Source organism: Balaenoptera musculus, chromosome 1 (genome assembly GCF_009873245.2).
Source record: "Balaenoptera musculus isolate JJ_BM4_2016_0621 chromosome 1, mBalMus1.pri.v3, whole genome shotgun sequence".
NCBI classification, from domain to species: Eukaryota; Metazoa; Chordata; class Mammalia; order Artiodactyla; family Balaenopteridae; genus Balaenoptera; species Balaenoptera musculus.
In genome coordinates, this window is record NC_045785.1 from 98,251,033 (window position 1) to 98,278,051 (window position 27,019).

The 27,019-nt window shown below is 52.3% G+C and overlaps 1 protein-coding gene across 2 annotated transcripts; it reads right to left on the bottom strand.

The window, feature by feature from the left end:
- Positions 1-26,981, bottom strand: INKA2 (inka box actin regulator 2). 2 transcript variants are annotated; one of them, XM_036870265.1, is made up of 5 exons: positions 26,821-26,825; positions 22,791-22,794; positions 14,140-14,175; positions 14,012-14,051; positions 1-3,595 (listed from the first exon to the last, which is right to left on the bottom strand). In XM_036870265.1, exons 4-5 carry the CDS (start codon positions 14,045-14,047, stop codon positions 2,753-2,755), a joined length of 879 nt encoding a protein of 292 aa, XP_036726160.1. In that variant the 5' UTR covers positions 14,048-14,051; positions 14,140-14,175; positions 22,791-22,794; positions 26,821-26,825; the 3' UTR covers positions 1-2,752. The 2 variants fall into 2 exon arrangements, with proteins under 2 accessions (XP_036726160.1, XP_036726150.1); XM_036870255.1 differs by having other exon boundaries at positions 2,313-3,595; positions 14,012-14,175; positions 26,821-26,981.
- Positions 26,982-27,019: the final 38 nt, after the last annotated feature.

Consider the following 27,019-nt stretch of genomic DNA (forward strand, 5'->3'; position numbering starts at 1 on the left):
GAGAAGGAAAAATAATGGGGGTGGGGGGACACAGATGAATCGGCCCTAATCTTTCATCAGCAAAGCACGGGACGGGGCACTACATCAGCCCTGTCAAGACCCGAGCAAAATTCCGCCACTGGCAGCCAGCATTCCATTTATTCTCCATGCGTGGATAATGCGGGGTGGATGGGTTTTGTTGTTGTTCCTCTTGACTTGGCTTTGGAGTAAATATGGACAGTTTGTGGGGCGGTGTGAAAAGCGCAAGCCTGCAAGTCAGCTGGAACTACTTCAATCCCAGCTCTGGCACTGGGACCCCCGGCAAGTTGCTAAACTTCTCTGAGCCTCTCCACGTGAAATAGGAGTAGCAGCAGCCGTTTCCAGAATGCGGTAAGAAGGAAATAAGAGCACGAAGAAGGCAGTGCCCAACACCTGTGAATTTTGTGGCAGCATATGTCACTAATTGTTTTGTTCCGGCCCAAGTTACAGTGAGTTTTCATTCCCTTGGATCCCTTCTGGCTAACCTTTGGGTTAAGAGTTTCTTCTTTCTTCCTACTGGACCCCTTGAGTCAGGAACTGGGTCCTTGTCGTTGCTCTGTTCTTAGTTCCGATCACGATGCCTGGCACTGGGAAGTGTTCAGAAAGGTTTGTTCAGTTGGTCTGAATCGCAGTGACAGGTCCACAAAACTGATGCGTCACAGATGAATGGCCAAGAGGTGACCTGGTTTCCTGTAGGATCATTCCTGACTCTGAGCTGGTGCCTTCTTGAATAACTGCTGGATAGCTTCTCTCCCACCCAGCAGCCCATGGCTCCCTCCTCTCCGGACTCAGCAATTCAGTAGGTAGAATCTTCACACACACACATTCTACACGTGTGCGCACACACACATCACCTCCACCACCCAAGGCAGCCACAGCCAATGGGCCTTCACCCAGGATGGATTTCAGATTTCTGTGGGGAGACAGGAAGGATGGCCAGGGGCTTCCTCCTCCAGAAAGGGCTAGCTTGGTTGGTAAACTCCAGGGAGACATGAGGAAAGAACAGGCTTTGGAGCCAGACATCCCTCTGTTTCAAATCCTGATTCTTTCATTTGCTAGTAACCTCATATGGGCAGCTTACATGACCCCTAAGAGCCTCCACTGAATTACCAGGTATTAACAATACCTTCTAGGGTCATTTTGAAGTTTGAAAGACATGTGCACTCTGCCTGGCAAATAGCCAGCACGCACGCACACACACACATACACACACACACACAAACACACACAAATTAAGCACCTTTCCTCTTGTAGCTTCTGCCACCAAAAACTACACATCTACCATTTGACTGCGTGGGAATTTGAGCTAGAGCTAGAGCTGTGGGGCTGTTCACTCTAAGCCCCCTCCCTCCATCTCTGCCCCCAGGGGTCCAGGATGCAGGAAGAGCCTTTCTTGTTATTTTTTCCTCTACAATTTGGTATTAAATGCTCTGAGGGCAGGAAGGCGTCTTGCCTCTAATTGCAGCTGTCACTCTCCATCAGGCAGAGGGGAGTTCAGCCAGGAGGAGGCGAGGGATGAGAAAGGGAGTGCCCTCCTGGTCAGGCTCGGCCCAAACAGGGACCCACATTGTCTTTTCCCAGCCAGTGGGCGTTCCCTGCCAGGGTGGGAGGGACAGGCAGGCGGGCCCTGGATCTGGCAGCGTTGCTCTCCGGGCCACGTGCCCAGCACGGCTTTAGGTGCAGCCACGGGTGCCGGAGCTGAGCTGCTGCCCCTCCACCCTGGCTTGTCCTGGATGAGGTGGGAAGATGAGGCCAAAGGCATTTTAAAATGAGTGCGTATTTCTTCTTGGCTCACCGTGCCTCACTGGTGAATTCACATGTTCTTGTGCCCTGGGTGGAGGTTCTGAGCTGGAGACAGGGTGTTGGGGAAGGCGTGTGTGTGATTCCAGGGCCCGGCGTCTGTTCTTCAGTCAGTCCCTGCCTGCGGCCTGTACTTGGACAGGGAGCACATCCAGGCTCGCTTCCTCATCTGGAAAATGGGGAGAATACCTGCCTTTCTCGCCCATTTACGAAGGAGATGATAGATAGATAATGGATATGAAAAGGCTTTCAGACGTTTAACGTGCTATACAAATTGTAGCTTTCCTTTCCTGCGCTTCTGGAAAGGCTTGGGGCTTCCCCAAGCACTCCTTATACACCACTCCTTATTCAGCCGTTTCTCAGGGTCCAGGGATGGGCTGAAATCTCAAGGGCAACAGAAGGGGGTGGGAATTTGCCTCTCTGCTCCCACTCCCAGGAGGGCCAGGCTTTACTACCTGTGCCTGGAGCAGCGCTTTGCCAAGGAAGCAGTTATGAGGCTGGGGACACGAGAAACAAGGTCTTTATTGGCGGCATCTCTGGGGAACCTGCGGCCCCAGTGCCCGATCCATGCAGAATGTTACACTGAGGTCTTTGGGGGCAGTGAAGGAATGTCAGAAGGATTTCCTGGTCTTCTCCCACTGCCCCTATCCTGCTGTCACCTCCAGCCCCAAAGCAACAAACACACACATTCTCTCTCTCTCTCTCTCTCTCTGTCCAGGAACTCTCGCCTCCCCCACCAGCCAGCCCCTAGCACAGCCTCGCCCAACTACAGGCCTGTCAGCTCTGCTCCAGACCCTCTGCTTCTTCTTCCTCCCTTCTCGGCGGAAGGGACTTGGAGTTAGGCTTTTGAAAGCCATACCACCCGGCCTCTTTCCCAGGGGCCCAGCACTGGGACCTGGCCCTTTTGGGTCAGTCAAATTTCTATCTCTAGGATTCAGACCCAAACCGCTGTGTTAACATCAAAGCCAGAGGGTGAGGATTCCAGGGCCTTGGGGCAGCTGGTGGAAGGATTCTCCCCTCGTCTGGGCTCCGAGGCACCTGGGAAGGGGCAATGTCCAGAGCCCTTGGAATGGCCCCACTTCTTGCCCTTCTGCAAGCGTCCGGCTCTGGGCTCAGAGGCCGTGGGTGTCACCCATCCTGGCTTCTCCTTCAGCAGCCGGTCACGGTCAGGCCGCACACTACGCAAGAACTTCCTAAAGATGTTTGCAGTTAGGGCAAACCTGCGGCCCAGCTCCCGTGGCTGGCCCCTCCCTCCTTTGGGGGCTCCTGCCTCCCGGGTCTCACCCTTCTCCCCACCCTTCTCCAGTTCCGGCAAGTCCAGCCAGTTGCCCACCAGGTCCGCAAAAACGTTGTCACCTAACACCAGAGGCTGTCGATTCCGGCCCCGGGACATCAGCGTGGAGGTCCAGTCATCCGGTTCCACCAGCTCTGGCCCCCGCTGGGCACAGCTTTGGTGCTCTGGCAGCCGTGTCCTGGGCGGGGGAGCCAGATCCCTCCCACACACACTCCTAGGCGATGGAAGCTTGGCGCTGCTGCCCAGAGAGGGTTGGCTGGACGGGGAGCAGCCCGCAGGCCTGGCAGGACCGCTGCCACCCTCCCACTGAGGGGGCTCGAGCTGTGTCCGGGGGCTTTCAGGGCAGCCTGGGGCAGGACCCCTTCCAGAGATCTCCAGCTGCTCCAGTGCTGTCTGCACCTGCAGGAGCTTCAGTTCTTGCAGCGCCCCCATCATGCAGTTCATCTGATCCTGCAAGCCATCGCCCACTTCCTTCATGGACATCTGCAGGGGAGAGAGCACAGGGCCTGTGAGCCAGGGCGAAGGGCTGTTCCCCAAACACACACCTCCAGGGTCATTCCAGCCTGCCACTGACCCCATCTCTGTACAGCCTAGTACAGTGCAGATCAGGGCCGGGAGAGGAGGAATTTTGACACGGATATGGCTGGATAAAGGAAATACTATTAATGGCAGCTGACTTGCTAAGACAAGCACCGTCCTAAGCTACATATATGTATACATATATGCATATGTATAAATTAATCTATATTTAATCTCCCCAACTACTCTATGAGGTAGTATTATTGTTCCTATTTTACAGATGAGGAAACTGAGGCACGTAAGTAACTTGCTCAAGATTACATAGATAGTAAGAGGTGGCGCTGAGATCAGTCTGACGGTGCGGAAAGTTCCGGTGGCCATGTGTGTCCTTTGTGTCTGTGCCCTCTTCTTCTCCTGAGCCTCCCTGAGATGAGGATGATGAAGACAGTAACAATTTGTGAGCAGTTACCGTGTAACAGGAGTTGAGCTAAGTATTCTGTGCACATCATCTCATTTCATCTTTATGTAAACCCTAGGAGGTTGGTATTATAATTCTCATGTTAACATATGCGTTAACCACGGTGAGGGTGAAGTAACTTGCCTGAGGTCACACAGCTCACGTCGCTGGGACTCAAACACAGGACATCTTACTCCAAATGCTAGAGTCCCAACCACCAAGCACTGCCTCAGGATGGCTGGGCAGTGGAGGAGGGTTGAGAGGGACGTTAGGGAAGGGGAGGAGCTCAGATTCCCTAAGAGAAAGGGAGGGTAGGCCTGGGGTTTCCTTTCACTGCTGTTCACATCTGGCAGGTCAGGAGACAGATAAGGAGCCACGAGGCTCCTGTTTGCTGAGACCCCTGCCCAGCTCTGCCCAGCCCTTCTCTCCCTTCCAGACACCTGTCCCCTCTCAGCTGCTCTCAAACTTGGCTCCAGTGCTCTTCCTGCCTTCTTGGCCCAACTGGCTCCGCTGTCCTAGCCAAGAGTGGGGACACCGGGGGCCAGTTCCCCAGCCCCTCTGTGGGTGTCTAAGGCCCGAGTCCCAGGTGCCAGCTGGAAGGGGCTAAGAGATTGACTTGGGTGAGGGCCGAGTTTGGAGGCTGGGCAGGGAATGCTTCGTCTGATAACATTCACGAGGTTCCCGTCCCCGGGCCCAAGCTGCCTTGGTTCCGCCAGCTCCCTCCCCAGATCTGCTCATGTTACAACGGCAAACCTCAGGCAAGGGGACCATCTGTTTCTTAAGCCCCTCAGAGACCCACCGGGATCATCTTACCTCCCAGCCTTGTCCTAACGCACAGAGCTAAGCCCACAGGGTGGAGGGGTGGAGGGCCTGGGAGGGCAGGCGCAGAGGCTCTGCAGCTCTGTGCTGGCAGCTGACCCTCTCAGGCTTTAGGGTCACACCCTCCCCTGCCAACTCGGGCTTTGGTGGGGGTTAGGGGCCAGCCCAGGCTCTCCTGAGCCAGCAGTGCTAACAGACAGTGGAGGACTGACTGTCCCTGAGGGCAAGGAAGCCGTTGCTGAGTGTAGGATTGCCCACACTCTGCACCTTCCCCAAGAAAGAGCAAGAAGTGGTGGTTCGGGTCCTGACAGCCTGGGGTTTGCCAGGCTGCTGGGCAAACATGCTTCATTTGAGTGGCAGCAGCAGCAGGAGACACAGCCTGTGGGGTGGCCACGCTTGCTGACGGCCCCCTGCTCTGGCCTCTTTGGCTTCTACCTTCCTGACCCCTTCCTTTTGGAGGCAGCTCAGCCACAACTGGAAGACCCAGAGCAGAGTCAGGAGACTCTGAGCCCCAGACCAAACTCCTCAAGGTCCCTTCCCGGCAAACTGCTGCACTGACTCTCCTATTTCTGTCCCCTGCCTCATACCACTCACCCCAACCTGGAACCTCAGGGTCATATTTGGCTTTCCCACCCCACTGCCCGTTCCTGTCCCCAGATGCTGCACATCTGCCCTTCTCCCCCCTGCAATGCTGCAGAAGCCTCCTTGCAGGCCACCAAATCAGTCTTCCCGACACACACCTCCGACCCTGTCACTCGCCACTCAGAAGCATAATCTACTCCCATATACACCCCACGCTCCCATCAGAACCTCTTCTGTGATACTTAAAACGCTCTTCCCTGTCGTCCTGCTACTCACAGCTCCTCTGTGCCTTTAAGTGCTGGGTCACTGATGAAACATTCATTGAGCATCTACTTCTTGGGGGCAGGGACTGAGATCTGCACATCACTGTGTTGCCCCAGAGCCCAGCTAGCACCTCTGCACTTACTACATAGCCATAAAACATACACGGAGTACCGCTGAGCACCCCAAATTGCTTGCTGCCCTCAGTAAGTCACCACCCAGGGAGAAAGGGTCAGGAACGTTTCTCAAGGTTTCATTTCACCAAGAGGCACAGAGTCGGAGCTTGCCAGCTTCCTTCCAGAAGGCTAAACACAGTCCCGGTCAGAGGCGGTGGGAGGAATGAAATGACCCCATTCAATCCCTTCCAGTATGGAAAAATCCTTAAGAAATAATGCCAACATTTTGTACCTTTTTAAAGTGAGAACGAATGTGTGGGTGTGTATGAATTCAGGGATGCCCATAAAACAGAGGCCCCATTTAAGTAAATAAGAGCTGAAACTGCAGCCCTATGGAAAACGATAGTGCACTATCGGAACAGGGTTCAAATCCCAGCTCTGCCATGTAATAGCTGTGTGATCTGAGCAAGCTATTTAAATTCTGTTTTTTAATTTCTCCATTCTTGCTTTTTTTGGCCGCCCTGCACGGCTTGCGGGATCTTAGCTCCCCCACCAGGGATTGAATCTGGGCCACTGCAGTGAACGTGCCGCATCCTACGAACCACTAGACCGCCAGGGAACTCCAATTTCTCCATTCTTTAAAATGGGAATAAGAGTTCCTGCCTGGTCCAACTTTGGACAGATGAGACGAGGTAATGTGTGTTTACGCGTGGCCTACAGGTGAATTTTGGCTGTTATCTTAAGACTTCCTGAGAACTTCCAGAACATTTCTTCCTCAGTGAACCTGAACACGCAGTAGTGATAGGATTCCGTTCACCTGTCGGGTCTGACTGAGGAGAAACGTCTCGTCTGGTCCCTTTTCCCACCCTGGCCCCGCACAGAGGAAGGAAAGGGAAGCCTCGCATCCTCCTGCCCACGGTCCAGCCAGATTCGGTCAGCCGGCCACAGAGCGCTGACCTTGGAGGGCAAGAAGGCAGCCGTGAGGGGGCTGAGGATGGAAGAAGGAAGCCCGAGTGTGGGAAACAGGGAGGCCAGGGAGTGGGGAGGCAGGAGCATCGGCTGGGGCCTGATGGAGAAGCGAGCTGCCTTTCCCAGCCCCGGGGGAGTGATGTCACCCAAGGAGAAAGAGCCAGAGGGCAGGCTGCTGTCTTCCCCAGAGCGTGGGACCTGCTCAGATCCCAAGGTTTCTCTTGCCGAGAGGGAGAAGAGAGAGCAACATGGGGTGGGCACAAAGGACAGGCGCCAAATCTGAGAAAATCCCGAGCTAGAAACCAACACTAAATCCCATGCTGTAGGTGACGAGTTCCTCTCTGGCCTCCCAGAGCCTCAGGACGGCGCCAAGTCACACCCAACTTGCCCTCAGGGCTCAGGTGGAAAAGTCACAAGAAGGCTTAATTAGTTCTGATTAGTTTGAGTGGGAATGGCTCTAACAGGCACTACCCTCTTTCTCCACCCCAGCTCACACACACTCACACACGCTTGTACACACACGTGTGCACACAGGCACAGAGCTAGCCTGCTCCACCGCCAAGCACAACACCCGTGATAAGCGTATCCTAGAGACGGCTGTGCGAATCCCTTCTGAGAAAGGGCTCACCACCCTCCTTGCATCCACACCACCCCACAGTCCATCTCCCACGCCCAGCATCTTCTGGGCCTCCAAATGTCTCATTCTAAAAATTTTCTTCCTGGCAAACTTTAGTCTCTCCCACTGCAGTCTAAACCAGCCCCTGGCTTCCTCCCTGTGGTAGAGCTGGACGCCCCACCGGGCACCCTCTTAGGGTTTGTAAAGAGCCCCATGCTGTCCTGTGGAGACCTGGCCCACTCCAGCTGACTAACTCGGCCACTCCCCATGGGGCAGATTCACCAACCTTTTGTGCTCCGGATTCTGACTGTGAAATGATAACCCCTCACACGTGTGTAGAACTCGCTCTGTCTTCTACATGACCTTGTCGGATCCCCACAATTGCTCCGTGAGGCTGACGAGGCAGTTGGAGTTAATCCCACTTAATGGATTAGGAAGCTGGGGAGCTGAGAGGTTCGTTTTCTCCCTCAGTGTTTCCTAAACACGCTTCCCTAGACTTTCCTTCATGATTTCACCATATCTATATATCATCTAGTCTCCTACATAATACTCTACTTAAATCTGTTTATATAAATAAATGGATTTATATGGAAACTTATATGAAATGTATATCACTTGCCATAAACAGATGGTAACGCTTCCTATCTATCTATCTATCGAAAACTAAGTTTTTCATCTGAGTATCACCTGATGTCATGTTGAGCACCTCCAGTGGAAACACGGATCTATTGCCTGAGGTTCCGAGGCGGGTTAGTGGCAGGACTGGGACCCCACGCCTGGCCCTCTTACTCCAGGCCAGTGAGCTTTCCATGTCATCATAATCCCTGACTCTTCAGCCTCGTGGGATTGTTGTGAGAAGAAACCAGGATAGTCAGTGGGACGTGCGAGGGCAATTATCATCACATAGGGAGGAAGAACATGAAGTCTTGGAGGGACTCCAAGACCCGATTCAGTTCACTTCCACTGAAGGTGTTTCTTCACTGACTCATCTGAAGGGGGAAGATGCTGCTGGGAAGCCAAACCCCACCATCCTGGCCCTGAGCCCTCCGCGGGGTGGTGAGGGCTCAGCTGCCCATGGACAGCTCCCCTCCATGGCACTCGCTGGGCCCTTTGTGGTTTGGGAGGAGTAAGGATGGGAAAGTGTGACACCAGCATCCTCGGCAACCTTCCCAAGCCCTCTCCTAGGCCCCTGACTGATCCCACAGCTGTGCCCTCCATCCATCCATCTCACACCCTCTCCCAGCTCAGCCAGAATCCTTTGACACAGGCTCCAGTTTTGCCCATGGACCTGGCAGTGTGCCCTGCCTCGCTCCCCCCCACCCCCATTACTCACAAGATCCCCACACAGTTCCTTTCAGCCCCTCTGGAAGCTAGAAGGAGGTTCAGGGCCGGAAATGGGAAAAGCCCAGCTTTTGCCAAGTGGCCCATTCTCCAGCTCCGTGAATAGGGACCTTCACAGCCCCCTGCTCTTGGCTGGAACTCTCAACAGGAAGGTAAGGTAGAAACTGTGCCAAGAGCCGGAGGAGGGAGGAGGGTAAAGAAAGGAGGAAGTGTGAAATGGATGAGCCCACTCTCCCAACTGAACAATCTACTGGGGGCCATGTGCTTGGGCAAGAGGCAGACAGACGGAGAGAGGGGCCCAGTCTCGGCCCTGCAGGGAGCTTGCCTCTCAGCCTCACCTCTCCCCTGTCCAGCTTTAGCCCCTCTCCAATGCAGCCAGTCAACCAAGTTCCTTGGGCATCCAAGGGACCTCAAAGAGTTACCTTCTTTTTCTCCTTTGTGATTCAGGCCTTCATACTCTCCTGTGTGGACTCTTGTAATAACCTTCTACCTCATCTTCCTGCCTCAATTCCTTCCCTCCCCCCATCTCCACCCCCTACCACCTCCTAGATCCCAGGGCACGTCTCTAACCACGCTGCTCTGCAATGCATATGGAAAAGGTCAGACTCTTTAGCATGGCATTCAACCCCACCCACCCCTTCTGCTCTCAACAGCTCTTTCGGCACTGTTGCCCACTCTTTTTCTGCATATAGCCTATGTTCTAGCCATAATCCAGTGAGTCTTCAAATGTCCCCTCTACACAGTCTTCAAACACCCCCATTACTTCCATCTCTGCACGTTTTGGTCATGTCGTTTCATCATCTGCCTGAAATGCTCTTTTTCTTCTGTTCCCGTCCTTATTTATCCCTCGAGGTGTGGTTCAAATGCTACCACTTCCATGAAACCTTCCCTGATCCCCTAGCTGGAGGTAATTCCTCCCTCTCAGGGCACTGAATGTGTGCCTCTCATCTAGTATGTATCCTCCGTTTCTATACAAGACATTTGCATGCATATACTGGCTAAGAGTGTGAGATCTGCAGTCAGACTGGCTGGGTTTGAATCGTAGCTCTGCCACTTATCAGTTCTATACCTTGGCCAAGTCACTTAACCTCCCCATGTCTCATTTATAAAATGGGAATAATGGAAGTACAACTTCTTAGTGTTGCTTTGGCAATTGACATAATACCTGAGATATCTGACATATCAATAACTGTTAACATCAATATATATTGTTATTATTATCACTCCTATTAAACTCTAAGTTCCCTGAAGGCAGGATCAGTGTCTGTTTATATTTGTAACCACAGTACTAGTGCCTGGCAAAGTGCTTTAAACATAGTATGAACTCACTAAGTGTGTTCTATGAACGAATGACACATGCACACCAGTCTGATCAGTTCATCACTGTGAGTTTACCAAGTGCTTACAACACATCAGGTACGGTGGTATGTGCTAGGGACATACAGCTGGGGAGGCACTTGACATAATCTTCACAGGAGCTGTATAAAGCAGTTATTTTTAAAACCCCATTTTACAGATGAGAAAGCTAAGGCACAGAGACGTCAAATAATCTGCCAGGGTCACACAGAGCCCGGTTTTGAGTTCAAGTTGGCCTGACCCCAAATCCTGTGCTCCATGCTCTTCCCACTGACTACAGCACCCCACATTGTCGAAGCCAAAGTCCTCTTCACTCTAGCTCTAAACATCAAGGGAGACCACATTATGAGATCCTTTGCAGACGCTTTTTTCTGCCTCAGGAAACTTGCTCTTTTGCCCCAAGAGCTGAAGGCTGTTCCTAATGTATCTCCTCTATCACCTTCTTATCTCCTCCTTATTTTGCCTTTATGCTCTGGTCCTCCTCCATGTACCAGAATCTCCTGAACTTGTGGCCACTAGTGGCTAGATAATTGCCTTCTAGGAACACCAAGTTGTTCTAGAAGGACCTTCCCCAGCCTGAGAGAAGTCTCTCTGCTGCTTCACCATGCCTCAGCTAGGATCAACATTAAAGGAGCTGGTTCCTTCAACCTCCTCCTCTTCCAGGAAGCCTTCCCACCCTGGCTGTACTTTACTCAGCCTTTATGCACTCTGTTTGCTCTACACTGATCTGAACTCATGAGCAACACCCTGTGAGCATCTTACATCTGCTTCCTCTGTGTGCCTATGTCTACCCCATTTGTTGGAAGCCCTCAAGGGAGCAGTGTATAAGGAACAGCTGGTCCCAAGGCCTGTGTTCAGGCAGGGCCCCTCTTTGGCTGCTGGAGGGGGGAGAGATATATGCCCTACCGAGTAGTTGCAGCCCTGACCCCCTCGTCCTTATGAAGAAGTGTGTCAGCTGCTGCTACTCTCCTGCTACATTTCAGCCCTGAAACCAGATCCCTGTCCTCTTCCAAACAGGGGAGAAGGGCCAGTTCTCCAGACATCAACCTAATTGAGCCAGGATCCCCCAATTCTCAGCCTCCCTTCAGGGCTCACTTGTTACAATGCAAATTTTCTGCTTCAGGAAATTGGGAAATTCTGCTACTTTGGTTTTCAAGATCAGACTCTTCTTGTCTAGATTTTCTGGGCCAAGGGCAGGACCAGGAGGCAGGAGAGGAGTGCACAACACCCTCGACAAAGATAATTTCACAACTCCTGAATGTTTCTTTTTCTAGCAGCTTTAACCCACAGTGTCTGTAGGATGTATGCTTCTTGAAGGGAATTTAACGGCATAAATGAATGTAGAACTTGACTAGTATTACATGAGTGCCATTCCCGGGCACACACTAACTTAGGGCAAAGCCAAGCAACACACAGTCTTCCTGGGTGGCAGGGAAGATTCTGCCTGGGATGAACACACATACACACACTTCAAGCTCATGACACATACTGATTATAAGCCTTTCCCACCGCATTGCAGACCCAGGGGATAAACAAGCCAACACCTTCCTAACCCAGGCACAACCAAGCTGTGTTGAATTCAAACCCCAAAGTCCTTAGAGGAGCCAAAAGGCTGAGCCTGAGCTAACTCAGCTCCACTTTCTCCTTCCCTCCACTGGGAAAACAGAGTCACTGAGATTTGGCTCGGCTACCTAAGCACTGGGCTGAGGTGTCAGGGAGTGAACAAGACTCTAATAGCTCTGCCTGTCACTCTGCTCTGTCTCCTTTCTGGGCAGACTGGCACTGGGGAGGGGGCGGAACACCATGGGTGGAGGGAGGGTGCAGAGCTCTCCCATCTGAGTGTCATTCTGGGCCCCAGGCCAGGCATTTGGCTTCCTCTCCAAGAGAGTCAAAGGCTGAAGCTGCTCAGACAAAGGGCCAAATGAAAGCTAATGGGGAGCTGGGTGACTTCAGCCTCTCCCCTTCCTCCTTCCGGGGACTGGGGCTCAAGTCCTTGGCAGGAGAGCGTGCAAATCAAGACCTGGAGCTCAGCTCCGTGCAGATTCCTATTGCCTTTTTTATTCTCCTGGCGTCCACAGACTGTCTTCCCCCCTCACCACCTCCCACCTAAGGTGCTGTAAAAAATGCAAATCAGTAGGATTTTAAAATTCAAGCCCGTGCCAGGAACACCCACAAACCCTCTATTAAGGCAGATCCTGAGGTGGGTGGTGTGGTCCCAGATTCCAAGCAAAAAAAAGAGGACTCTGTTAGATTCTTTTCTCAACATGGCCCTTGGACTTCAGACATTATCTGTGGTAACCTTGACCTTTCTTTCTGGTATTGGACAAGTGAATGGGACAAGTCAGAATTATGTGTGGGCTGGGGCCAGCCATCCCAAACTGACATGGAAAGCATGAGAAAATGAGTATGGGAAAGGACATGATGGAGACTCTTCTGTCCCTCATCTAAGAAGCATTCCTCTGGGTAACGTTCCCATCTGAGTGTCACCACCAAAAGGGCTTGGGGAGGAAGTCCCAGAGAAGTGACCATTGACCTGAGAAGGCAGGCCCCGGAGTGGGACAGACAGAAAGAGTGCCTGGGCCACTTGACCAGGAAGCATCAATGAGAACACCTGCTGCTACAAGCTCCCCCTCCCCCCAAGCTGGCCCCTGTTAAGGCTGCCAAGTTCCCTCCCCAGCGGGAAGAGTGGAGAGTTTGCAGGCAGGAGTGGGAGAGGCTGTCACGGAATCTGGAGAGCCATGGGCTGGCACTTTTTGGATCCAGGTCTGCTGTTGTCAGCCTGGGTGCCCCTGGCCCTGAAAAGTAAGAAGAAAGAGGGGAGAAAAGTGAGACCGAAAAGAGGTCGACTCCAAGAGAAACAAACTAAAAGGGACAAAAAGAGGCAGAGGCAAAGCCCCAGGAGAGCCTGGTTGACAGAGACGGCTGTGGCGGCCCAGGTCGGGGACGTGCATAATATCTGTCTGAATTCTGGTGGTGGATAGAACAAGAGAGGTGGCAGGTGGGAGGGGGAGGGATATTAAGTCAGTGAGAAGCAATGCGCCTCCCACAACAGAGTTTCGGCAGGCGCCGCTCTCCCAACTTGGGCGATTTGCACGCCCCGCCGCCCACCCCCCCGACCCGCAGACTGTGCCACTTCTCCTGGCCCCCGCACCCCGGCCTCTGTACGCTCCCTCCTCGTTCCCCCAGCCCAGACCCCTGACATCTGGCTGGGCCTCCGCACTCCCGCTCGCGAGCTGCCAGGCGGCGCCCGTCCTCCCGCGCCGGACCCGCCCCCGCCGGTCCAGCTGCCAGCCCCCTCCCCGCTGGCAGGCAAGTCCGGGCAGACAGCCGGCAGGGCCTGCCCCTGCAGCCGCGCCAGCCCTGCCAAGCCCGGCCGCCACGGCTGGGGGGGTGGGGGGTGCCCGGAGGTGCCAGTTCCCCTCGAGCGAGCAGTCCCTGGCCGACCTCCTGCCCCGGGCAGGGTTGGGGCCACGCACCCTCCTCCCGGCGCCCCGCGCAGCCCCAGCTGCCCGGCAGCCGCGTCCCGCTCTTTCCGTGCGGGCGCGCGCGTCCCACCGCGTCTCGGGTGCGCCCTCTTTGCTCCCTCGGGTCTCTGGGCACATTTCGGTCTGGGCTTGCTTGGCTCTCTCCGTCTCTCTCACTCGTTCGTGCCTGCCTCCCTCTCACACAAGTCACTGCTCCAAGTTTCCTCGGGGCCCCTTTCCCTCAGGACAGGCCCTGTCCCCCGCCTGCTCGCCGTGTGCCCTCCTCTCCTCTCCGGGCCTCCGCCCCGCGCGCGTCGCGGTCCCGGGGTCCGGGCGAAGGCCAGGTACCCGTCGTGGCGGAGCAGCCCTCCCAGCCCCCGGCGCCCGCTCCGCTCTTACCAGCTCCTGTTTGAGGCGGCGCAAATAGCAGTCCATTTCCCTGCTCTTCTTCCTCATGCGCCTATTGGCCGGGCTCGGCTCCACGAGAGAGTCCCAGGATGGGAACACCAGTCCCACCGAAACCGCGCTCGGCCGGCTCCCGGCCCCAGCGCGCCGAGCCTCTGCTCCCAGGTCCGGACTTGGAGCCGCTTCTCGGCTACTCGCGGCGCGCAGTCCGTGCTGGGGGCGGAGGGAAAAGTGGGACAGCCTATGAGAATGCAGGAGGGATGCCTTCAGCCAATGAGAAGAACGCACGGGGGGCGCGGGCTGGGCTGCAGTGGGTGGGCCCTGGAGAGGGTGTGTGCAGCCGGCGAGGGCCTCCGCTCCTGGGGGGCTGACATGGGGGACTCCTACCTGGTCCTGTCCGGTGTGGCGGGGAGTATCGTGACGCCAGGCTGTACCGACGTCCCCCAACAAAGCACGTGACCCCCAGAGAGAGCCCCGTCTAACGGATGGGCACTGGATAGCGGTCTCGGAAGAAGCTGAGTGCCTCAGTGTCAACACTGTTTCCCAAACTCCGATCAGAAAAGGAACACCCTCTACCCCAAATGCCGCTCGGCCAGCTCTTTTGAATTCTGAAGTGTTAAAAAAAGTGGACTCTGGAAGTGTGGGTCTACCTCACCTTCCGGTCTACTCCTCACCCCTGGAGCGGAGGAGCCGCCGCTCGGTCCGTTCACGTATTTAACACGAAGCAATGGAGGCTCTGCTGTACTCCCTGCAGGGTTATAGGTCTCCGGTTACTGAATAAGACAGGCTAGGTCTCTGGTCTCAAGAACGTACAAGGGGCGGCGCAAGGGAAGGGGATAAGACAGACAGGTAAAAAAGTAAAAATTAGACACCATAATTTCAGGTAATGATTCTTCATGAAAACATAAAATAGGGTAATGGGATGGGGGATACCTTCAATAGGGTGGGCAGGGGTGGAGGAGCCGGCCTTTCTCTCCCCCAGTACTCCGGCGGCGTCAGTTATCCTAATTCTTGCTCTGGCCACTTGCGAAGCTCTCTGTAAGGTCGGGGGAGGGAGAGAGGACTCAAAGATGCTAACATTCCATTCAACAGACGCGGCCCATGCCCCGGAGGTGTGCGAGCTCCAGCCAGGCCCTGGGCGATGGACCCGAGAGGGCCCGCAGGCCTGCCCGGGCGCTCCTCCCAGCCGAACCCAGGACCCCCAACGCCGGCTTCCGCGTGCGTCGGGGCTGCGGTTCCCACCCGGTGCCCAGGCTCCCTGCAACACGGCCTGCCCCGCGGGGGGGCGGTGTTGCGGGGCCCGAGAGTAATTAGCGCAATTAGCGACTTGTTGTTTCAAGGTAATTAACGAGGGAAAGTTTGCCCCAGGCAGAATTTAGAGATCTCCGAATGAGACAACCGTGAAGACGCGAGAGAAGGGGCAAAGAAAGAAGGCAGAAACTTCGGCCATTCCGATCCATGTCAGCAAAGAGCGCCACCTGTGTTTACCATGGAGAGGTGAGAGCGAAGGAGGGAGGGAGGATAAAAATGAACGCCTTCAGAAATGAAGACTTTGCAGAGTCCAGTCGGATGGCCTCCACTTAGCCCCGGGTTCTCAATTTTAGTGAACCTTGCCTAGGGCTCTCGGCCTAGCCCTGACTGCCCCCTTTGGATGAAGCTGGGCAGCGGTAGCCGCTATAGAGAAAAGGAAAAGGCACACAGGTGGGTCAGAACCCAGTCCGAAGCCTGTGTCTCGGTGGCCGCTCGCCAACTCAGGTGGCCTCGGTCCCTTCGAGATCGCGGCACAGGATCCCGCGTGGGTCAGAAAAGCCGACGGCCGCGGGATGGAGCTGAGAATCTGCTCCTGCGTTTCCAACGCCCGCTGGGAGAGCCCGAAAATGCATTTCCTGCTGCTCTCCCAGGCCGGCCACCGCCCGTGGCGAGTCCGGCCCGCTGGTCCACTCAGCGTTGCAGAGCCCGGCCCCCGGCTTCCTGGCAGTTGTGAATCGAGATCCCCAAGGGGCCCCTTTGGGTAGGACACGAGGAGAGTTCAGAGTGGGAGCCATTCCCAAGGATGGGGCTGAGGTCTCCAGCCCAGGTGAACCAGTTTTTGAGTTGAATCCTCTGGGACTGCCCGTTAACATATAGTTCACGGAGGAAGCTTGATGCGGGGAGAAACACCACAAAAGAGCTCCTCAACCCAGAGGGCCGGTGCTTTGCTGTCCAGCACCCAACAGCAGTGGCGGGTATAGGAGGCACTGAGTCTGCGGGTGTGTGGTTGAAATAGTATTGGGAGTCAAGTTTCAGGCCTAATTTTCTCCATGCCTGCGAGCTCAAGGACTGGAATCCTCTTGGAAGTTAGTAGGAGAGCAGCTATGGTTAAAAATCCCAGAGATGCAGGCTGATGTCTTCACAAGAATTTAGGACTGGGTGATTAGGCCTTCTAGAGTATTGACAACACGGTATGACCTTGCACAGATGCTTTCCTTTTACTGGCCTCAGTTTCCCTTGCTATAGTTTAAACCTATGTGAATCTTAACACTTTTATATGCCTTACAAAACTCTATTTAGACAGTGATCTGTGAAGTAGTCAGGACAAGGGGAATCCATCTTAGAGATGAAGAATATATTGTTAGCAAAGCCAAAGACTGCATTCTATCCACTTTTAAGGTCAAGGATATGGCAAGAAAAAAAACTGATGACCATAATCTCAGTGCAGTGCTCGAAAGAGACAGGTCCCAGCCAAGTCAGAAGTGCTATTACCGTGTGGTTCCCACAGGACTTTGGAGGACAGTTACTGTCAAACTCTGGAGTGCTTTTATGATGCTGGGCCACTGCAACTTTCTTGCTCCCCTGCCTCTGAGAAGGCCAACATTACACCAGGGTGTGTGGAGCCCTCTCTCTTACCTGGTTTCTGAAGAGATAGCTCTATCTTCCACCTTTTCTTTTTCTTAAGTGGTAGAGAATAAAGCCTGTTGCCATGGTTGTATAAACAGGGATAAATATTCTTGGGCTGAGGATGGGGGTGGGGGTTAGGGGATGATTCATTTTTGCTGAAGAGGAGTCAAATGGTTCATCCTCCTCCCTCCTGCCCCGCAACACTCAGCCTGGGGGGAAGATGAGATTACCTCATTTGAAAGTAAAGAATAAATCAAAGGTCTTGAGATTGGATGTGAACTTACTTTCTCAAAGCCGTCTAGAGCTGGAGTGGAACCCTCAGAAGCATCTCAGCTTTGCCCCTTGCTGGTGGGGATAAGTGTATTGTGGGTACTTTTCTTGAGGTGCAGTTCCTGGAAACAGTGCCTAAAGGTGTCAGACTCTTGTGGTTTGCCCAGTCTAGTCAGGGAAGGTGGTCCCCTCTGCCCTACTGCCAGAGCCTGAAGGTCCTGGCCCCGATGACTGAGCTCAAAGGGAGAGGCAGAACCAGTTGTATCCCAACGGAACTCAGATCCTAAACTAAACAATGGAAACACTGCCATTCTCCTGGCTCCAGATCCTATGGTTCCCACCTGGACATCCCAACCCACCAAGTCCTAGCCTGCTCTGGATGAGGCACCCCTGGCTAAGGCAATGACCATCTCATCTCCACTGGCAACAGAAGATCTGAGGAGCTCATCCTGATAACCTGATGTGAGGAGAGAGATACGTGGCCATACACAGTCTGGAAACCTCATCATAACATCACCCTCCCAAGGGTGGCTCCATGTCCCCATTGCCCTCATGCCTCCCCCCCTTGTGGCTGCCAACAGCCATTATCCCAGTCCCCGTCCCCGCTCCCCCCACACCTCCCGAGCATCAACAGGAAAGGCTGACCCTAGAGATAAACACGTGCTGTTGGAATGTGTTCAGATATCACTGCAGAGCTGTTTCTCTCCAGGCAGAGGACCTCTCCTGGCAGGCAGGCCCAGAGGTGCTGAGCAGAGACTGCGTGTCTGGTGTGACACACTGGGATGGTGGGGGAGGAATTGGACAGAAGCCTAACTCTTCTTAGAGTAATCTAACTCAGCTTTCATGATATCTTCCTCTGTCCACCTTAGGCGGAGGCCTGGGCTCCTCTGCTTCTTACAATCCCAACACCAGGAGAGACAGCAGAGAGACGAAGTGGTCTACATGTTGGGAGCCCTCTCGGTTCCAAAAGAAAGATTCCCTTTGGTGTTTAAGGGAAAACTCTTCTGACAGGGTGGTGGAATCAAAGACTCAGTCATAGGAAGCTCGTTAGCTTTTGGTGTCCTCATACATAGAGTATCATTCTCCTCACTTTCAGATAGAGCAACTGAGGTCCAAAGAGATGGGTCTGAAAGGTGATATAATAAAGTCTCCCTGTTTCCAAGGTAACCTCTTTCTACTGCCCTCCTCTGCGGAAAGCAGCAGGCATGTGGATTACTGAGATGATGAGCCATTGAAGGAGAGAGTCCCAGCACTTCCCCATCCGCAGAATGGCCAACACTCTTGCATACTGCGTTAACTTAGATACCACACTCACAGCCGTCACTTCTTTACAAAGTCCCTGGGCTGCAAGACCAGTTATGCAGGTGCTAAAACTTTTTGGAGAGGGACAGAAGGAAGGTGTTGGAGGAAGCAGTAGCAGGATAGTAGTCTGAGAAAACTTCATGAATGAATGGATTATTTCACCTGAACAATTCAGAGGAATTGTAAGTGCAAAATTAGACTAGTCTGAAGAATGAGCAGTTAGTCTATGGGCTGCTACCAACCCCTATTTGGAATTATTTGCAGCTATGGGCCTGTGCTTATGGTGCCTAAGCAATGGTCTCATTGCTACTGGGAAGTAAACATTTCCATTTTGCAAACATTTGCTGGAAACGCAAGTATTTTTCAACTGCAAAGAACACCTGAAGAATGTCAGGGCACAGCTAGGGGATATACTTATGGAATTTGTGCAGATTAATGCTGGTTGATGCAAACTGCACTGAGAAGGAAAGTGACTTGCTCCCTGCACTCCCCTGGGGATATCCTGCCACATCTGCCTCCCTGGAGGCCCAGCGCTGACTTCCCTGTAACATCACCATGGCCTGCAACTCAGGGCAAAAGCTGATTTTATTACACACTATTTGGTCATTTCCACCAGCTTCTGGTAGCTGTAAGCAAGTACCAGGCATTGGCAGCCTGCCAGGGGGAGAGTTGTCAGCAAGAGAGAAAGAAGGCTACCTGCTTCTCCCACTGAGGCCACGGGGTAAGTAGAAAGAGAGGTCAGTTTCAGGTTTGGCTTCCTGTGCATATTTGCTTCCACCAGGCTGGCTCCTAAGCCTCTTCTTGGTCTTTTGCAGGTGCCAGAGAACTGTCCTTACCCTGATCAGACACCGGCCCTCTCTGATCATGACCCTGAGGGGAGCCAGTGCTGAGGGTGACAGCTGCTTCTGTGAGGGCTTCTGCTTGACCAGAGCCCTGGGGTTTTGTGGGGTGTGAGTGGGGTGGGCAGTGACACGCAGCAGCAGCAGTCTGTACCAAGAGACAGCCTCCGGTTCCCAGAGCGGAGAGGCAATGAGGCCAAGAAACACCGCCATCATTTAACAAATGAAGATGCACATTGCCGAAAAGGAGCTGAACACGCAAAGGAGTTTGGGTTTTTTACTGCCCTCCCTCCTCCCTGCATTTGGACAGGTTTTCTCTGCTGTGATTATTCCTCATGAATCATTATCCATAGAAAGTGACTGAGGCAATGGAGAGTGAATAATGAATCCCCCAAATGGTCTTTTGTGTCTCTGCCTGGAGGGTTTTGGAAATAACTTGCATTTTAATCTCTCTGACTTAGAATCATAGAATTTGGGAGCTGTAAAGGACCTTACAGATAATCAGGGAATTGTGACCTCATGGAGAGACTAGAAGTCAAGCTCTGTGGGTCTGAACCTCCAGTCTGTCACTGAAAATAGAGCTAGCTAACATTTATTGAAGGCTTTCCTTGTGTCAGGCACTCATCTGTTCTTCCCAGACCCTCGGAGGCAGGGCTCCTATTGCCTCTGTTCTGCAGATGAGGAAGAGGATGAGGAGCCAGAACTCCCCTCGGTTCACACAGAGGCTCTGGCTTCAGAACCCATGCCTTCTGTCACTCCAAGGACTCACCATGTGGACTTGAACAAGTAATTTAACCTCGTTGTGTCTCAGTTTTCTCCTCTGTGATCTCTAAGTCTGACAGTCTACATTTCACACCCAAGCGTATGACTTTACAAGTTAGGAGAGTGCAGCCCAGAAATGTTGAGTGATTTGCCCTAAGTCACCCAGGTTGCTAATGGCAGAATCAGCAAAGGAACTCAGATCCAGTGATCTTCCCTCCCCTGTCCCTCCCACCCTTCCCCTACTCCCCACCAAGACCTCTTTCCCCTCCATCACACTTTGGTAGGTGTTTCTAGAGGAATCCAACTCCTTGCCTTAGAGATCTCTTCTATGATTTCAGATTGATGGGTTGGACATGTTGGGTTTGGGTGCGGCCAGTCACAACACCAACGATGAGTTCAGGAAGCTGGTGATATTTGTCCAAGTACCTTCGACCTATCTGCCTGCCTGCTCTTTTTCAGGTCAAGAGTGGTGATGAAAGCCATGAGGGAAGAGCATGGCAATGCCATGTCTGGTGTGGCCCATACATACTCTCCCCTGGTGGGTGCTGTTTCCAGTTGTTTGTCCTCATCAAGCAAATGTTACCGCCTTGTGCCGGCTCTCTCTCCCAGCTTCCTTCATGGCGGCAGTGGTTGAAAGTCTGCTCCTCTCTCCCCTTCCCTCTGTCCTTTGTTCTCCCTGTCCCAGGTTCTGATCATTAATTGGCGTGTGACGAGTGTGCCTTGGAGGAGGTAGGGGTCAACAGGGTCTCCAGTAATCACTATGCACTGTCTTTGCCAGCCTCCCCATCCCAGTGTCTTCCCTACGGAAAATAGATTGGAAAAGGGTGGAGGTGTCAATAAACAAATCATTGGAGTGCATGGAAAGTGAGAACAAGGGAATCCTGGGTGAGGCATTACTCTATTCACAACGGCACTGGGTACCCATGCATGTGTGTGAGTGTGTGTGTGGCTCACACACTCTGAAATGAGCTCTCAGCCACTGGTGAGTGGAAAATTAGCTTTGGCAGGTGAGGAACTGGGTGACAGGTGAGGAAGCCAGCAGGGTATCGGTGTTATCTGTCTCCTAGTGCTGTTTGCTGGTGTTGCTAACAATATCTCACCCACCCCCTTCCCCTCCCCTAACTTGTAATTAGGTGGAGTGGAAATGACTCGGGATGGCTTGGGCAGGTGGGAGAGTGATATGAGTACATTAGAATGGCCTCGTGACCTTTAGAAGCCAGCCGTGTGCTTTGCAGGTGGGCTGCCCCAAGCCAGGTGGGAACTGGCATTTTCCTGATGGCCCACGAAGCAAGCTGTGTGGTTTACATTTCTCTGGTGGGTGGGAGAAGAGATGGCAGTCCAGGGACTAAGTCCTGGGAAGTTCCGCCAAATGGCATAAGCTGGAGGTGAAGTGAGCCAGGACGGGCAGGTGGGAGACCTGGGGGTCTTAGACTGGCTCTGCTGCCCATCTCTGCCTGCTAGTTGGCCCTGTAATCCCCCTGTGCCAGGTGCACCCTTCCCCGGGCCCCTTTCCTCACTGTAAAGTGAGGAAAATAATCTCACTGCTACCTGCCTGTTGTGAAGGTAAAGTGTAAAGGCCCTTTGAAATGTCAAGAACACTGTCATTGGACAGTGCCAAGGGAATTTGCAGCGCCTACTGAGAGGCGGCAGTCTGCCTCTGCGTCACTTTCACAGCCTGTGCTCAGACAGGTACTTAGGCATCTCACATCCATAAATCTCATCTCCTATCTATAGTCGGCAAATAAGGGAAAGGGCAGGCCGCTGCTCTGCTACCATCTGATCTTCCTCCCAGCCCCAGCTCCTGGCCCCCCCTGCCTCCACCGCAGGTGATGATCCCTCTGCGCTCCCTCATCTGCTCCCGGCCTGTCAGTTTAATTTAACAAGGTTGCGGGAAGGGTTTGATTTAATCAAACCAGTTGCTGTATCCATTCTGCTCAGAGGTCCCTCAGTGTCACCACTGAGGCTCAGATTAGACAGTGACAATTACTTCTTCTTCCCTGGCTTTGCCTCCCCCTCCCTTTCTCTCCCTGGAGGGAACACGGAGGCAGATCAGTCTCCTGGGACCTAAGAATAGATGCGGGAGGATCATAGGAGGGAAGCAGACTGGCCTCAGAAAGCCCCTCTCGTGCCTTGCATGGCCTTGTTTAAGTCTGAGCAACCGCCTGAGGGATGAGGGGAGCAGCAAATGTGAGCAGAGCTGCCTGGAAAGGCTCAGGGCTGCCTGAGGACGGAGCTGTGCCATCATGGATGGCCTCAGAGATAAAGCCAAGCTCCCTTGCTGTCGGGAAACTGGGTGGAGGGCGGGCCGAGGAGGTAAGGTACGGTGTGCTCTGCACGCTCCAGACCACAAGAATTTATTTCCAGTTTCTCAGCCTGGATTCTGGGGTCTCCAGAGCCGGGAGACAACAATGGAAAAAAGGTGAGGCTCCATCCATCTGAGTCTCTGTGGCTCTGTTCTCGGCATGAAAGCAGCAGTGACAGGAGGAGGCTGTGTGGATGTGGGTAACTATGGTGCTGGGGGGAGGCAGGTAACGGTGGTGTGTGTGGAGGGGGCGATGTGTATATGAGTGTCTGTGGCTGGGGAGCCAGGCAGGGGGGTCTCTGGTGCAGATAGGTCAGGTTTAGGGACTTTAGAATTCCAGAACAAATCTCTCTTGCCACTTAACTCTTTCCTTTCCCTCCTTCTCCAGGAAGTGGGTGCTCGGCACCTCTTGTTCTCTTGCGCAGCTCACAGGAGAGAAACAAAGTCCTCTTGAAGGGGAGCCCTCTCTTGGGGTGATGGAAATCTTTCCTTTTGCTCATTTGTGTCACATTCTTCCATCAGGCCGGGCAACTGACAGGTGCACTCTTCCCCGGGCCCCTTTCAGAGTCCCCTCCCTGCCATTTGTGTCTCACCCAAATAACCAGCAGACACCACCATCCGCAGGAGCTGCATATGATTAGCAGAAACCCTTCCTGACAGCTCCAAAGAGAAGCCCTCAAATGCGTATTCTATTGAGTGCATCTCATTGCTCCTGACAGCCGCTTTATCAATTAAATTCCACATTCCCAGTCTTCAGAGACGCCACAAACCTCCCTACCTAATAAATCACAGGCCCCCAGTTATTGTTAAATGTCCCATCAGTCTCTAATAAACTCCCTGCCAACAGGGGCAGGTTATTTATTATGCTGCCTGGACAAGAATGAATTGGGCCCCATTCTCAGAAGAAGAGCAAACGTGATGCCTTCCTCCCTAAAGACTGAGGCTGTGGTATTAAATGGGGCAATTAATCAACGCGGGCCTTGGGCAGAGGGGAGTCTGGTCTAGAGAGAGGGAGGATGGCCTGGGGTCCTTTACTGAAAGCCAGCTAAGCAAGTCCCCATGGTGGGAGGTGGCCGCGCAGAGTATAGGAACCTGGGCCTTTGCTGCTTCTTCCCCTCTCCTCATTCCTGTTTGAAAAAGTACTGAAGACATAGTCACCCCATAGGCCAAGGGGCACAAAATAACTATTTTCATAATAGTTATTCTCCACGTTGAAAGGTAGCTGCATAGGACTGAGCAGGGACGTGAAAAATTCTGTCCAGAAGGCCAGATATTGTTACTTAATAAACTTGATATAACTTAAGTTTATTGATGGCGCTAGTCCACTGAGCAGATGAACTGAAGAATATAGGAGGGAATGTTCCCCTTGCCTGGGAGAGAGAACTAGGAAACATGTGCTCAGTCACTGTTTGCTGGCTAAGCAGCGCACAGGTTAAGCACTGACACTCAGAAAGCAGTGGACAACACCCAAAAGACCCAGGGGTTGTTAGGTGTGAGAAGCAGCGTATAAAGTGGGCCTTGCAGTTACTACCTCATATTAGATCCCAAACTGAGATGATGCTCGATGCCCTGCAAGTTACAATCCAAACTCCTCAGCTTTGTCATTGATCAAGCCCTAGTCTATATTTCCAATTGTATTTCTCTCTATTGCTACATAACACTATCCTCCTTTGGGCGAGCATAACACATTAATTTTATATTCCTTATGGTGGCAGACAAGGTCCTCCATACTATGGGACCAATATATCTCTGCAACCTTGTTTCCTGGTAAGTGCTGCCATACTTACCTCCGTTCATGCTAAAGCTCATACCTTACCGTAACTACTATGGTTTCTCACGCTTCCACGCCTTTGCACAAACTGTTCCTTTTGCCCAGAATATCTTTCTAACTTGTCTGCCTGGTGAGCTTTCCTTCCACCCCCGCTGCCTGATGAACTCCACATCTATCCTTCAGGATCAGCTCAGAAAATCATCCCCCAGTGCTTCAAGGGACTTGCGCTTTGTCTCCTGGTTCAGCTATCTTGGCAGAAGTGCTAGACTCCAGGGATTAGGAAAAGAGTGACCTGGGCATGGAGGTTTTCTTATAGTTCCATGCATGCTTTAAACCACTTTGATTTGGGATGGGGAGAGAAGGGCATAGAGAAGAAAGCTATTGGTCTCTGAATACCAAAAGCTGTTTTCCTCAATTTTTCAGATGTTCTCACGCTCTCCCACATGACAGCCACACTTTGAGCTAAGGCCCTGAAAAGTGTCAGTACTGCATGTAATTTTACACCACCTTGTGCTACTTGCATATTTCCTCCTTGGTCAGAGCTATCTGTTTGCATGTATCTTTCTTCTTGAGGGCAAGTGCTCTGCTTATTTTGTCCCAGTTTTGTATCTCCAGCATCTGGCTGATTCGTATGAGGCGTTTAGAAGATTTCTGTTGAAAGAATGAATAAAGAGATGTTTGCAGATTGAATGCAAATAATAAGGTTGCCTACCCTTCGTTGCTTTGAGGATCAAATGAGAAAAAGTGGCTATAAAAATCTTAGTGCTTTCCCTTCTTTCCACATATTCCCACGGATCCTCACATTCGGTGGAGGGGCACCTTATGTCTATGTTTTCGTTTATATTATTTTCCTTTCCTCTGGGTGCAGAAACTTCCATTGTGAAATCATTGCCTGGGACCATTTGAACCTGAAAATCCATTCCGAGTCTACCTTTTACTCCTACTTCTTCAATTCACAGGAATCCTTCCCCCCTCTAGCTTCCAGGTACATAGGTGAGGAAAGATTTTCCAAGTAGACAGAACAGCATACAAAGAGGCTGGGGTCCCATTGTGATTTTATCCTGAAAGAGGCCAGCAGGCAGACAACAGTCCAACTGGTTTCTGCGTATGTTACTCTCATACCTTACCTGGTTATTAAATGGTCTCTTACCTTTACATCTTATTTTTATGGCACTAAAAATTACGACCAACAGCATTATTACAGTTTGTAACTACTGAGGAAAATAATTGTATTGATTTGTTTTTAGCTATAGCAATATAATTTATGCCTAGTAACATAACTGCAATATTTGGGCAGGGGAACCATTCAGGAGGTTGTTGTGATAGTTAGGACCTAAAAGGTCCTAAAATAGGACCCTTAAAAGGGACCTAAAATAGGACAGATGCTATGGAGACTGGAGAAGAAATATGGATGAGATATTTGGAAACAAAATTACTTGCCCTCAAGTAATTGTTAGAAAGAGGAGGGACTTTCCTGGCTGTCCAGTGGTTAGGACTCGGTGCTTTCACTGTCTGCCATGGCCCCGGGTTCAATCCCTGGTCAATCCAAATCCCCCCCCAAAAAAAGAAAGGGGTGAGGGATAATGGAAGGTGGAGTCAAGAATAATTAATTCCCAGGTTTGGGATTTAGGGATTAGGTGGATGAAAGAGGTGGGGTACTAAGAGGAAGTCTGGAACCTTTATTGCCCACTCCCAACAGGCCCCCTTCTTTCATATGGACAGTTGACATTTTCTCAATGTTTTGTAAATTTCTAAGAAAAATGCATTGAGAATCCCTTTCCAGTGGGATTACCTTGCCAAAGTCCTCCTACCTCCTTTGGAATCTGAATCATCACCGTGTGTGTGTGTGTGTGTGTGTGTGTAGGGAAGTGTGAGGCTGGTGAGCGATAACGACCAGAATTATGATATAATCTTTAGATTTGTAATTGTGAATAATATTAGGTTCCAAAAATACTTACATTTGGAGTTATGACTCAGAATTTGTTATAGGAGCTCATTTATTCAATAAATATTGAGCACTTACTCTGTGTCAGATTGTTTTTTCCGATTAGGGATACTGCAGAGAACAAAAGAGAATAGGTCCCTGTCCTCATAGAGTGGGGGAGACAGACAATAAACATATGATTTCATCTAGTGATAAGTACCATGAAGAAAAATAAAGCAGAACAAGGGAATAGAGAGCGATGGGAAAGGCGGCGGAGCTGCCAGGATGGGGGAGCTATCTCAGATAGAGTGTTCAGGAAAGTCCTCTTTGAAAAGGTGGTATTTGAGCAGAGACCTAAAATAAAGCGGTAAAGACTGTTGTTATCCATGAGATGGTGGTGGGGAGGGATAGGAGCAACACACAGAAAACGTTAAATTTGAGCTATTAGACATAAAGTGGAGGTGCTGAGAAGGGAGATGGATGTACAAGTCTGGAGTTCAGAGGAAGGTCGGAGGTGTAGATACTAATGTGGGAGTTGTCAGTCCAGTTGCTGGTTCCAATTCGATTTGCTTTTATCAGAGCTCAGCGTGTGCCAGGTACTGTGCTAGGGGCTGGGAACGCAGAGATGAAAGCACACAGATATATACCAGGCAACGTGGTCAATCCTAAATCTCGCTGTACTTCGGGCGCTCTCTGCGAGCACAGGAGGAGGCAGCGAGCTGGGGCGGGACACGGTGGGGAGCCGGAGGAGTTGACCGCCGAGCCGAAGCCAGGAGGCTAGGAGCGTGACGCACTGGCCTCTTCACAAAGGCAGCATTGTGAGGTCGGCAACGCGGGCGCAGGGCGGGGCAGTGCTCCCACCGTGAGCGCGCGGCGTCCTCTGCAGGCCGTAGGCGGCGACACACCGGTAGCCTCAGCTTTCCTCCCCTCCCTTTTCCCGCCTTCCTCAGGCCAC

Coding starts and splice junctions, on each gene's coding strand:
- INKA2 (XM_036870255.1), bottom strand. CDS start 14,068: ATGAGGAAGAAGAGCAGGGAAATGGACTGCTATTTGCGCCGCCTCAAA. Junction 3,596..14,011: donor GCCGCCTCAAACAGGAGCTG/GTAAGAGCGGAG, acceptor TCTCCCCTGCAG/ATGTCCATGAAGGAAGTGGG.